Source organism: Branchiostoma floridae, chromosome 9 (genome assembly GCF_000003815.2).
Source record: "Branchiostoma floridae strain S238N-H82 chromosome 9, Bfl_VNyyK, whole genome shotgun sequence".
NCBI lineage: Eukaryota > Metazoa > Chordata > Leptocardii > Amphioxiformes > Branchiostomatidae > Branchiostoma > Branchiostoma floridae.
Genome location: NC_049987.1, coordinates 23,428,316 through 23,441,655, shown reverse-complemented (window position 1 = coordinate 23,441,655; position 13,340 = coordinate 23,428,316). Strand labels below are relative to the sequence as shown.

Here is a 13,340-nt window from a genome sequence, read left to right as displayed (position 1 = left end):
TTCGGCATTGGTGACTTTGTCCTGCCATGATATGCCCAGGATGCGACGAATACACCTCATGTGGAAGGCATTTAACCTGCTCTCCTGCTTGGCATAGGTGGACCACGTTTCGCTCCCATAGAGAAGTGTGCTGAGGACGCAAGCGTTGTACACGGCCATCTTGGTCTTGACAGATAGTTTGGGGTTCTCCCAGACTCGTGCGGTGAGACGGGCGAGTGTAGTTGCCGCCTTTCCAATCCTCTTGTCAATTTCCTTGTCCAAGGAAAGATTGTTGCTGGCGGTGGACCCGAGGTATGTGAAATTATTCACAACCTTCAGTTTGTAGTCACCGATGGTGATGGCTGGTGGTCTGTACACCGGTATAACCTTCCAAAACGCCTCTCTATGCATCGAAACGAACGCTTTTTGATGAAGAAAATACGTTCACCGAGTTGACCAATGAAACAATATTGCGAGAGTTTCTAAGGTAAGGTAAGGTCTATACAAGGCCGGTGCCCCCTGAATAATCTGCCTTCTCACGCAACACTCCCTGTTTTATCCACACGTTTGAGTGAGGACTCACCAGTTCCCAGAAAATGATGACTAAAGAATTCTGCAGTACAGTAGTCTTGGTGAAAGCTGTTTTCAAATACACGGCCGCGAGTTTGTGTTGCGAGAAAATGTCCCAAACGCAACGCCATGAGACCGAACATGTACTATACTCTATGTACGTTGGAGCCAAATCCGCGCCAAAGGTAACTACGCGGACAGGCTACAAGACAACTATAAAATATCTTCTTACCTTCATCCATGGGACTCGCAATCATTGACAAGTGAAAGAAAACACACACTATCATTTTACGTTGTCACGATTCTTTAGTTATATTTGTTATTATCAGTAGCCATGAAGGTTATGTACATGCCACCTTACTTCAGGATACAACTGAATACCGAAACCCATCATTAGCCCAAGTCGATTATATAACACAATATCAAAGACTTGCATCAGCCCTTATTGTTATGTTAATTATGATGTTAAGTCCTATTCTATACATCTATTTTGTACTTTGTGTAATAGTCGTTGCCATACATGATTGTTACAAGTACAATTGTCGTGCAATAAAGTTCTTCTTCTATTTGTTTGATTACATGGCACGTCTTTCTTTACCTTGTGTTTGTTTCTTAGTTTATTACTGTGAAGGTCTCATGATTCAGAAAATCTGTTCCTATAGACAATGGCGTACATGTATAGCGGCGTTTCTATTGAACCAAACACCAATCGATAAATCGACGTGTTTTGGTTTACCCTACTCTGTCTATTAATACATGTATGTAAAACTGTTCGCTTTGGGTTTTGTACGTGGCTCAAAACGACTCGAATCCGAGTTTCAACTGTCGGATGGGCCGAATACTGTTTTGATACCGTTGCTACAATTGCTACACACACTCATTGATGAACCAATTTACGACCTTTTGGTTAATATTGTATTTGGGTGAAAGTAGGGCGGGCCAATAAAAATGGTCATTCTGTTGCTGAGTTCAACTGATAGGACTAGGAGACCCAAACCTCCACCTATCAAATTAGTATCTCACTGCAGTAGGGACACCGGTGCGGCACTGCGGACTTCGTTCGCTGTGGCGGTGAAAGTTCCGCCTATCATCTATGGACGTCCTGGTAAAAGAAACAGAATTAGCAGCGATACGATGTGGACTGATGTGTTTTGGGCATGAATTTTGAAGACAGCAATAATGATCTACGTAGATAAAATTATCTATATCATATATTCTAAAACAACATGTTTAAAATGTTTAAAGACCTGAACCTGTTGTTACAGGGTGGGGGTACTGATAGGGTAACCAGGAGCTGTACTTACCACTGGTTACGCCAGGAGGCGCTGCCGTGGACAGGTAGATGCATTTTGGAGACCACAGACCATCCACCAGCACAGTCGTGGTCAGGTCGGACTTGGACAACCTGAATTTTTGGAACAAAACATGATCTTATGTCTCTTAGCGTTTACAAATGTGTATACTTAGGATATATGAGAATTTTTGTGCACAACCAAAATTTGACTTACTTGCTGACGTTTCGTGTGTATACTTAAGTTAAGAGTGTGAAAAATGACTTTAAAACATATACATTCTTATGCATATGATGATTTGCAGATATGCATATATTTGTAGGTATGTATTCCACAGCAGCATATATAAGTACATATCATGCAGACTATGACGCAGAAATTAACCAGGTACATGTGTAATCAAAGATTTCTTGCTGCAAATTGTTTTCAGTACAAAAGGGATTTCCTTACTTTCCGATTTTTCCCAGCCACGGGCCTGCCGGGGATGAAGGTATAACTGGCCAGGCAGACGACCAGTAGACGAAGTTCTCATCAACAGCAATCCCACAAACCAACTTCCCGCCTTCATACATCAATTGTCGGATATCGTTGCCCAGCAGGTCTGAGCTGTGGATTTCGTAACCGGCACTGTAGTACAGCCGATCCTCTAAATGAGATCAACAGACAAATGTCATATCAATACTAAATGTCAATACTAAGTCGTTCGAGTTTTACGTATAAGGATATAGACGAAACATGCACATACGTGATGCCTTAACCCTATCTAGACGGGGTGGGGGTGGGGCTTAAAGTGTCTGCGCCAACTTTGACGTCGTATAACTACCGAATGACGAGTGCTGGAACTACGAAACTTGGTCACTTGTCCTAAAATATTGTTGGCAACAGTTCTGCGAAAAATATTTTAGTTTGTGAATTTTCGTGTTGCCATGCCAACGGGTTTCTGAAATACTTTTTTTTTAATTTACTAATTTCAGTTGATATGATAAGATTTCACGTTTTTATTGCTAGACCACACTTATCTGATCATTAGCATCCTGTGTAATTTAAAGTTACATTTATAATTAGTAATCAATAATTTATGCTAATTTGATAACATCATGGGTCAAAATCCAAGATGGCGGACAATGTCATTAGCAACGCTAAATATATGTTATTTTGACTTAAATTCCATCAACATCTTTTATTTTTACAAAACACATTCACAAACACATTCCTTTTAAGTCCACTTCTATTGGGTTTTGTGGTTGTATATATTGAAAAAAAACGTATTTTAGAAAATTCAAGTTTGTCAATCCCAGATGGCGGACAACTGACGTCATATAGGCGTCAGTGTCGTCGTCGTCATTGGCAACAAAAGACTTGGCAGACTTATATACCAATAATATTCCCTTCATAGCCAACGTTTGGTTTAATACATTTAAGTATAGCGGATGTTTCATATCTCGACGGTTTTAACCCAAAATATGACATTATGACGTCATGATTACTTCATAACTATACCACAATTACAGAAAATATAAAACTGTACATCATCCACATCAAATTTGGTGATCGTAACCAAAGCCGTTTTGATATTACAAAGGGCCCGGATTAATCATTTTCTACCTTAAAATACATGGCCAAATGTCCATAACAAGAGTTCGGATCCGGAGACCTCATATCCCCATGAAATATTCAGATGACGTCTACATATCTCTTCATGGTTACACAAACTTTTAACAAACTTACCCAGATCATAGTTATAAGAATTATAGCACAATGAATTATTTATGCAAATGCATAATCGGTATCTGTTAAATGTTCCACCTGCCATATTCTCCGTACTAGTATTTTACATGTTTTTGAGTCATATAAAGGAAAACTATCCAAATATAAATTTTCCTCATTAATTCTTCAAATTACATCATAATTTGTATAACTTGCACTTCATTTTTAGCGACTATGTCTACAATAACTGCATACTAAATATTTTGGAAATCTTCTGTTATTCTTCTCCAAAGATTTCGAAGAAAGAGCCCCTGCCGTTTCAGCTTCAAGCTGCTAGGCGGCCCGAACTTAAGTAATTTTTTTCCTTACATCACAAGCTAAGCTATCTGTCACCAGATTACGAACACCATCACACATCCAGTTCAAGAGATTCCAAAAACGGAAGTTCAGCTGCAGCACCAAGGTCACATACCAGAGGGCCAAAACTTGACCTCACTTTTTGTCTTCTCAGTCCCCATCCACTAACCAAATATCGTTACAATCTATCCAGCGGTTCTAAAGTTATGTGGACCACAAATATCCGGAAACACAAACACACACACGCACAGACACACATACACACCCCAAACAATATCTCCTTTTTCATGCATATAACTATAGAGTCTGTTTCCTCACCATTGAAGTCTATTGTGATGACTCCGGGCCGATACAGACCCGAGCTGATGGTGGTTTGATTACTGCCGTCCATCGCAAAACGCTCAATCCTCCCTTCAACATGGTCGGTCCAGTACATGTGTCTGTGGAAAATCTCTTGATTATGCACATAAAGTCATAATTACCATTATCTATTTGCACTGATCATTTCTCTACCTTAAGCCATGTTGACTTGTTTATATTGAAACTGGCGAAAGCTGATGCGAGAGTGCAGAAAAAAAGTTTGTCAAAAAAACAGTTGATTTTAGTTTAGATTCTAAATGGTCAGGCAAGTTGAAAATGACTAAACACACAACAGAAGACAACGATGGAACAATAGGTTTTCATTTTGGTTCTTTCATACACATCTTCTTCTTTGACTTTAGAATTTCCTTTGGCATTCTATGACATTAGTATCCATTTCCCGATATTTGTTTCAATCCACGGCATATTGACCTCCATGAAAAATGAAGGTATAGTTTTGGGTGTGTCTGTGTGTCTGTCTGTGTGTCTGTCTGTGTGTCTGTTTGTGTGTCTGTTTGTTTGTGTTTCAGTATATTTGTGGTAATCATAACTTGATGAACTACGATGATATTTGGTATGTGGGGAGGGGTGGGAAAGATGAAGGTCAAGGTCAATTTTGGGCCCCTGGTGTGTGACCTTGGTACTGCAGCAGAATTTTGTACCTTTTGACCAGGACGTGCTATGGTCTTGTTTTTAACTGCGTCGTAAGATTTACAGTACAGTACTTTTTTTTTGGAAACGGACGAAAGTTGATGCGCGCGCGGATGTCATTCATATACTGAATTCATGTTTGCCTAATTTGCATAAATGACAAGGAAGGAAGCTAATATGATATGATATGTCATTGCCTAATTTATTGAGTAAATGACATTCACATTTGCGTAATCAACGCTTCCCGAGGTTTACCCGACTTTCATCGGTCACAGGTATGAAAGTATGAAATGCCCATAATTCACGAATGAGGTGTTATATATAATTTCCAATTGAATGTTAAAAGTAAGATAACCTTACGAAATCGCGCATCTTTAGAGAGAGTAGTGGAGATAAAAAAAGCAATTATGACCGCACAAGACCAACAAGTGAGAAAACGGTACAAACCTATATGTGTGCGCCTGGAGAAAAACGCGTGTCAAGGGCCATCACAGCCCGGGTAGGACATGTCTCACAGTTTTCCAACGAACTTTTACACTCAGTCTGTTACCACTTCAGTCGGGGTGATCGAGACGGAAAGTATTTTAACTACAGTTGTGTAAATTACCTGTTTGTTCATGATGAAATACATTTTACTCACCTATTCCTGGGGTCTAGAACCAGACCCGCAGACCCTGAGAAGACGTACAGGCCTGGTAACGTCAGAAGTGTCCTGGCGGACGATCCGTCCTTCTTTGCTACATAGATAGTCTTTGCAATTAAGTCAGACCAGTAGATATTCTCCCCAGCGTGATCCAATGCCAGGTCATCGACCACTGCAGAATAGGTATGAGGACATTGTTTGGTAATTAATCCCGGCATGAATAACAATAAATGTATCAAGGTGCGCAGTTAAAATAATAAGATCTTAATCGTGGATGATCCTGATACTTGGGAAAGACCATAACAATATCACAGTACTCTAGGATAGTTTTTCCAATGATGTCGGGTTTTTACCGATAGATAGGTACTTCTCACAGCCCATGCCAGTACACAGAAACGCGTAACTAAGACCACCATGCAGCCAACCTCTTTCTGTTAACATTTATTGAATACTAATCTCCGAGCAGATGTAAGAATTGTATCACTTTTCAAACGGTATAAAGATAATCTTAAAGCAGATGTAAGGATCCGGCTCCTGTGTCCTACGCCCGTTTTCGCAACTTTTATCATTCTTTTCTAGAATGATATCTTAATTAAAGATTTCGCATTTTCCTACATAACAAAAGAACAAAGAGATAGATCTTTGGATCTGCTGAGATCATTTGGTCTCAGCTTTCTTAAAGCTGTTTTGAATACGGCTTTGTAATTTGTCAGACCGAAAATGAGGTGTAGCATTTTGTAATGCATGCTACTTACTTCGAACTGAAGAAAGATCATGGTAATTTACAACTTACGGTAGACATCTATGATGGTCTCCATGCCACTTCCATCACGACAAGCCCGTTTGATGTGGCCGTCCTCTTCTGACCAGTACACGTAGTCGGTGAGCGGGTCGTAGTCCAGGGCCCTTGGGAAGTCCACATCCAGTGGAAGCTTGACCATTGACCCGGAAGTGATGTCAACTTGTAGAATGGCGCCGGCTTCATTTTCTGTTCCAACGTCAGCCACCAAGAGGAATGGCTCACTGTTGTTACGGGAGCCAAGGTCTCCTAATGAGCGGAGAAAGGTTTATTCCCTTCGTGAAACGAAGGGTTTGTAATCACTGCTGTTTTGATGTCAGGGGGTCGTTTGTCAGCCTGATAACTGGGGAACGAGTGGATGGATTGTTTTGATATTTAGTATGTGGGTAGGATTAGACATGACAAAGGAATGTTAGGAATTGTGTTACGGCAGGGCGCTGTAGCGGCGTATTATGGTACTGCAGCAGAACTTTCGGTTTTGCTATTTTTTGTTTGGGACTTCTTTGGGTGATGATTTTTAAGTGGTAGGTAGCTGTGTAAAAGCATAGTAAGGTGTGTAAGTTTTGGCCACCTAGGGGTCTCGCAGGGGCGGTGAAAGTAATTCTTGTTTTAGGTTTTGAGAAGGAATAATGCAAGCAGGGGTTGATGGATCTTAATGACTGTAGGTATGCAGATAGCTTACGTAATGATGTAAATGTTACATCATCATTGTTGCAAGCAACAAGTCGGCAATAATGATCTGTATTGCAGGAGTCGTATATTATACGTAAAGGGTGTTGTAAAAAAAACTATATTACTTTGTGGAAACTTCCATGCAATGTATTATGTCGTCAATATTAACATGTTTTATCTCGATAGTCCATTATACACATTGGAAGTATATAACGTACTACATTGCGGAGCTACGTAGGAATTTGCATATTTAATATCTATAAACATCTACGGATATCTCTTTTTTTCAGTTACAAATGTAATACGTTTGACTGTCCTGTTATGAAATGCTGCGGATTAATTAATTTTGCAAACTAGCCCCTGGTTAGCATTAATGGAACTTGATTATAGAAGGCACCCCCCAAGTTATAAAGAGATCAAAAACCATGACGATCCGTCTACCCTTCCCGTGTTATTACCCTCCAAAGGGATTATGCAATTGCGCACGCGCGGAAGACTTGCTGTAAATTCCGGGAACTTTTACCAATTGGACATACTAGTACACTACTAAGTTAGGCTAATTTTTCTCTCTTTGTTAGATACAAGTTTCTTATCTTTTCGAGTCTGCTATTATGAAATGAAGTAGGCTTATAAACTGTCCACATTATTTATGCAATTAGCCCATGATTTGTATGATAAAATTTGATTATGTAAGGCATCTCCAAAGCTATCTCACTCACTCGCTCGCTCACAGCCTATGGCAAAAAACTATCTGCATTCAAAATACCATGACAATCTGTGAACCCAAATTATTCCATACCAAAGGGATGATGCAACTACATAGTCGCGGAAAAAATCCTGTAAAATTTTGCCAATCGGACGTATCATATACTGTTAGGCTAACCCTTGAGATGTCTATAAAAACACCCTCAAACCACCACACCCTCACCCATTTCACGGAGGTTGAGTTCTACGAACGCTTGTTAAAATATGCAACAGCTGTTTTGGCAATGACTTAAGTCAGTATCTATAAAAATATATTCTTATCAACTGATGATGATGTTGCCAAACTCACCATCCCAAATAGCCCCCAAAAGAACTGAAAACCAGCTCACCTGTAGTCCTGTCAGGTGATGTGGGACTCGTCTCCCTGATGATTGTCAGACAGACAAGTCCTACGGTGACCAGACTAAGCAGCACGGCAATACCGACGACAATGTGGAAACGGTGGGGGCGGACGAAGCTGCAGCGGGCACCGCGGCCGCCTGGTCCCCCCGCTGAATCATGGTCACCTTTATCCATTTTGTGTGGCGGAAACGTTAAGAGCCGAGTCCCTGGGGAGTTCTGCCGACAGGATTGGTTAATACGAGCTATAAGTACATATCAATCTGACATGTATGCTTGTAATTGATAATACGTGACGAGACCAAAAGCTTGTAATTTTCTATTTATACTATGTATAACCGTTATAGTTATACCCGGTGGTGGAACTAGTACTATCCCAGAATTCCCGAATACACATTCAACAATAGATGGCTAACTATGACCCACAAGCGTACGGACTTGTCAATGCTGCAGTATGGTGTCATCTGAAAATGCAACAACTGTTACAATATAATCAGTAAATTTTCTTTACTAAAGTAGTCCATGAGTTTAATTTTTGTAACTTCAGTATTATAACTTTTTGTTTGTTTTTTGTTTGTTTGTTTGGGGCCGACTACTCTCTCTTCGCAGCCGGGGGCTGAATTGCGAGGAGCTTACAATAGACGGGGCTAAGTCGCAAGGGTCTAAAATGGCAGCCTTTACACAGCCCTAATTACCTCAATACGACAGTAATTGCCCCAGGTGCGGCCAGGGACTGTAGGTTTTTTTAACCACTCACACCGCAGCATCGCACATGTGGCGGGTTCTTTAACGTACTCGAGGTGTGGCTTCCCAAACACGGGACCTCCATTTAACCTCCTATCCGAGGGACGGCCCTAGCCAAAGCTAGGTACTCATTTTCATAGTATACTATAAAACAAAGTGAAGAATGTCGTGTTAAGTGCCTTTCCTATAGCTAAGGGCACAAGATAGGTGACACGCGACCTCTCGGTCCCGAGTCAAACACACTGCCGCTACGCTACGCGATCTCACGCGATTTTAAATTTTGGGATAAACACTGCTTGACCATTGATGCAAATATGAACATTAAAAATGGTGAGAGATGAGAGGAAGACCGAATGGGTCGCGAGGGCGTAAGAACTTACAGCGAGTCAGAAGGATTGTAGTTGTACCTAGGTCTGGAAAACAACATTATCCAGGGTTAAGACGGCTAAATGACTTCGACATTAGAGTCTTTGGAACGTGGATTACTAAACACAGTTGGTAAGAGGTGTACACTGCCCGGGACACCCAGGGAAACACTGCCGCTTTCTACCGAACCCTAACCCGGCACGTAAATCACTTCTTCCCCCACCAAATCTGACTCAAATTGAACTCGACCGACAAAGCATGGATTACTGTAACACCAGATATAAACTGCCTGATGCGGAAACACCGGGAGGCCTTTAGCCCGCAGAACGATCAGGTTTGGAAGAGACTTAGAAACAAAGTCATCCACTCAAACCAAGCCCACTATGCCAATAAGGTGCAACAGTTGAAGCAAGAAAACTCATCCAAGTGGTACAAGGCACTAAAGTCGGCATGTAACACAACAAAGCCACCCACTTCCATCCACGTTCCTGATGTCGACCCTTCAGACCGTAGAGCGCTTGCGGATGGGGATAAACAAGCACCTGTCCAGCGTGTCCCAGCAAGAGAAAAGAGAAATGGTTTATTAGATTAAAAAGCTGTTGCAGCCCAAGGGCTGAATTGCAATTTTTGTACATCGGTTTCTTCACATTAACATAAATTCTTCACAATTTCTTAACATATACATAGTACATCATATTAAATTCATTAAAACTAACTTGTTTGTTTCTTAAAACACTACAAGTTTTCATTGAGGAGTCTAACGCAATCGGGGAGAATGCTGTTACTAAACCGGGACGTCCTACATTTGAAACTGGTGTAGCTGACATTATTTCTTAGAGTTCTGTTGTGGACTTCCCCCCGCCGCGATGGGAGCCATGAACTGTATCTGCTAGAGTTCGCAAGAGATTGCGCATATCTAAGACATAGGATGTCCCTTCTAGAGTCCAGACGACTGAGGCCTGTTATGCGCAGAGCAGACTCATATGTGACGTACTCTGGTCCCAGTATGATCCTCAGAGCTCTCTTCTGGATGCGCTCAATCTTCGCTGATAGGTCTCTGGACAGTCCCGGGTGCCAGACCACGCATGCGTACTCCAGAAGTGGCCGTACAAAACCAATGTAAATTGGTATAAGATCACACATGTCCAGTTCGTGCCTCTTCAGGTTCCTTATCATGTACAGTCGTTTGCTCCCTTTGCTGACAATTGTGGTCACATGTTCAGTCCACTTGAGATTGTACTGGAGGATAACTCCCAGGATGCGTGCTGCCTGGACTACCTGAAGCTGGGAGGGTCCAATTGTAATTGACTCACCCCCCTGTAACCACAAAAGACCTGCCTGCCTACTAAGGGTCGTGCGGTCGTCGTAGGATCGCTATCTTCTGCCATTTCGGGAGGACAGTCATGTACGTATCTTGCAAAGTTGTCTTGGTACACAAAATGCTGTTTTGTATCCATGTCGCTGGTTGGTTCTGTCCAAGCCTGCTTGAAAATCCGATGGCATCAAAATCGTACGGCGATCGCACGACCTATGTGACCGCGCGCGCACTTACCAGCACTATCTCCACCACCACAAATTCAAACCAGGGAAATGTACAAAGAACTTAGTCATATCAGGGTTCGCAAGGCCGTTGGAATCGCGCAAAGGTCTGTGCATATGTTTGCCTGTGAACTTGCTGGCCCGCTGCCAGGCATTTTCAACACCTCACTTGGAGAAGGGGTCGTTCCCACCCAATGGAGTCAAGTCTGTTCTGCATATCATCGTCAATCCCTAACCCAAAAAGAGTTATATTCAGCCTGCGCTGCGGACACAACAGTTACAATTACAGAAATACGGTTGCAATGTAACAGTTACTACAGGGAAGACTAAACTACGTGACTACTAACCTGAAGCCTTGGCAGCAACTGAGGTAGTTGGAATCTTGCCACGCTACCTTATCTTAGAAGCCATGCCAATGATTGACCTTGAAAAGGCGTCTCCTAACAAGAAACAGCTGTTCCGCCATACCTTCTACTGTATTTTGGAGAATCTTAAAAAATGGATAAATGAACTAGAGTTCGGCGACCTCGTACCTCCATGAAATATTTAGAGCCTTTGTTAATTTTATGCGAATGACGTACACATTTACATGTTTTCTGCATGGTGATGTTCATCATTGACTTAATGTACACATGTCACAAGTATAAAATTCCCATTATTAATCATTAAGTGGTTTTGCAATGTTTGCATATACAATACAACTGAGTTCCTTATTTGCATATTTGGTATCTGCTGGTGTGTAATATGTTCCACATATCATAAATTACATGTTATGCATTCATAGAAGTTATGGAAATATACAATAAGTTCTTATTTGCAATAAGGAGCAACAGTTGAAGCAAGAAAACAGCCTCTAAATAATCAAGATTTAGAGGCTGGCTTGCTTGTATTCTTTCTATACTTAATAGTCATGATTCGGTTTAAAAACCCATGAGATGCGTATTTACACTGAATCATGACTATCAAGCATGGGCAGAATACAAGCAAGCCAGTCTCTAAATCTCGTCAATCAACCAAGTCTGTCTGAATTCGGTCGAATTTCGCTGGCAACGAATCATTTGCTCATCTCAACTCTCCTGACAGGAGCCGAACCTCTGCTTGGAGAGTAGAAATCACAGGTCTTCTTCATGACGTTTGCCCACACTCGGCTCCGGTCAGGAGAGTTGAGGTGAGCAAATGATTTGATGTCAGCGAAATTCGACCGAATTCCGTGACTATTCGAAAAAGACAGACTTGTTTGATTGACGAGATTTAGAGACTGACTTCCTTATATTCTGCCCATGCTTGATAGTCATGATTCAGTGTAAATATGCATCTCATGGGTTTTTATACTGTATCATGACTATTAAGTATAGAAAGAATACAAGCAAGCCTTCCTCTAAATCTCAATTATTTAGAGGCTGTTTTCTTGCTTCAACTGTTGCACCTTAATAAGGTAGACTCACCCGGTACAGAAAAACCCAGGGCTGTAAACCGTGATCCTCGTCGTATCAACAGAGGATTTGTCATTCTCCCGTACGTAAAAGACCTCTCGGAGGCCCTCAGGAGAATTTTGGTCACGTACGGAGTATCATTGTGTTGGTAAGTTTTGTCACGTACGGAGTACCATTGTGTTGGTAATTTTTGCCGCAACAAAGGTTAGCATAATACCCCCGTAGTAGCCATGCTAGAGGTTAGAAATTGTTTCTTGTTCTGTAATACTAAACAACGTAAATTTGTTCGAGCACAGAGAAACAAATTTCCGCACCCTTTCATGACCCCCGAATGTTCTGCACACGGTAGTTTTTGCATACGACACTATATAGAAACGTGTGTCTTGAAGATTGAAGGCATGTCTTATCAATTCATCCCAGACAGTTCAAGCCAAGTGAAGACTACCGAACTCGCCTTCTCCAAGAACGTCTGGAGACGCACACGTGAATCGGTGAACAAGGTACAGGTACGTTTGTATTGAACTCTTAAGCCACTGTTAGTATCAGGGTTGAACTTTGGCAACCTGCCGTAACTTCCAGTGTTGTTGATGATCTTAAATATTGTGCAGAATGCTATTGCCGTAAATTCACCAGTAGAGTGTTTATGGACCCTCTTAAACACTGTGTTCTGATGCTCAATAACTTTCTATGTGCGTTTTGCTACTTTTTGCATAGCATTGGAAGAGAAAAAAAGTTGACGTAAAATATACCTGAAGTTAAGTTTGAGGTTAGGTTGCTTTTTCTGAAATAAGTGTCTATGGACGTCAATATTCAAGTTAGTGCAACACATGTACAGGTGTTCAAAGGTGGTTTAACTTGCGTTTTTGGCCTCCACACCCATACAGCCTGACTAGCCCGCTGCTGAACTACATGTGCTCGTATCTTGCACGTTCTTGAATAGCCTGGATTCCATACCCCAACCTCAAGATATATCTTTCGTGTTGGGGTCTGGCAACATGGCTGTAGAAAGGTTCTCGAAGGCCCGTTGATCAGTGGGAGTAGAACCTAGGATTGATGACCACTCTCACCACAGGTAGCCAGCTACAACACACCACAGTTGGTCAGCAGGCTATCACAGTAGCGAA

General features: G+C 41.6%; 1 protein-coding gene across 1 annotated transcript; it reads right to left on the bottom strand.

Moving 5' to 3' along the window:
• Positions 1-2,287: 2,287 nt before the first annotated feature.
• On the bottom strand, positions 2,288-13,133 carry LOC118422356 (low-density lipoprotein receptor-related protein 6-like). Its single transcript, XM_035829876.1, has 7 exons — positions 12,229-13,133; positions 9,719-9,786; positions 8,125-8,353; positions 6,353-6,607; positions 5,557-5,731; positions 4,224-4,345; positions 2,288-2,487 (listed from the first exon to the last, which is right to left on the bottom strand). The coding sequence occupies exons 1-7, from the start codon at positions 12,290-12,292 to the stop codon at positions 2,288-2,290; spliced, it is 1,113 nt and encodes a 370-aa protein (XP_035685769.1). The 5' UTR covers positions 12,293-13,133.
• Positions 13,134-13,340: the final 207 nt, after the last annotated feature.

Bases quoted from the DNA above. Each gene is read 5' to 3' on its own strand.
- LOC118422356 (XM_035829876.1), bottom strand. From the start codon at position 12,292: ATGACAAATCCTCTGTTGATACGACGAGGATCACGGTTTACAGCCCTG. The intron at 6,608-8,124 runs GTGAGCTGGTTT...TCCGCTCATTAG, and splicing joins ATCACCTGACAGGACTACAG to GAGACCTTGGCTCCCGTAAC. The intron at 4,346-5,556 runs GTGAGTAAAATG...GATTTTCCACAG, and splicing joins GTTCTAGACCCCAGGAATAG to ACACATGTACTGGACCGACC.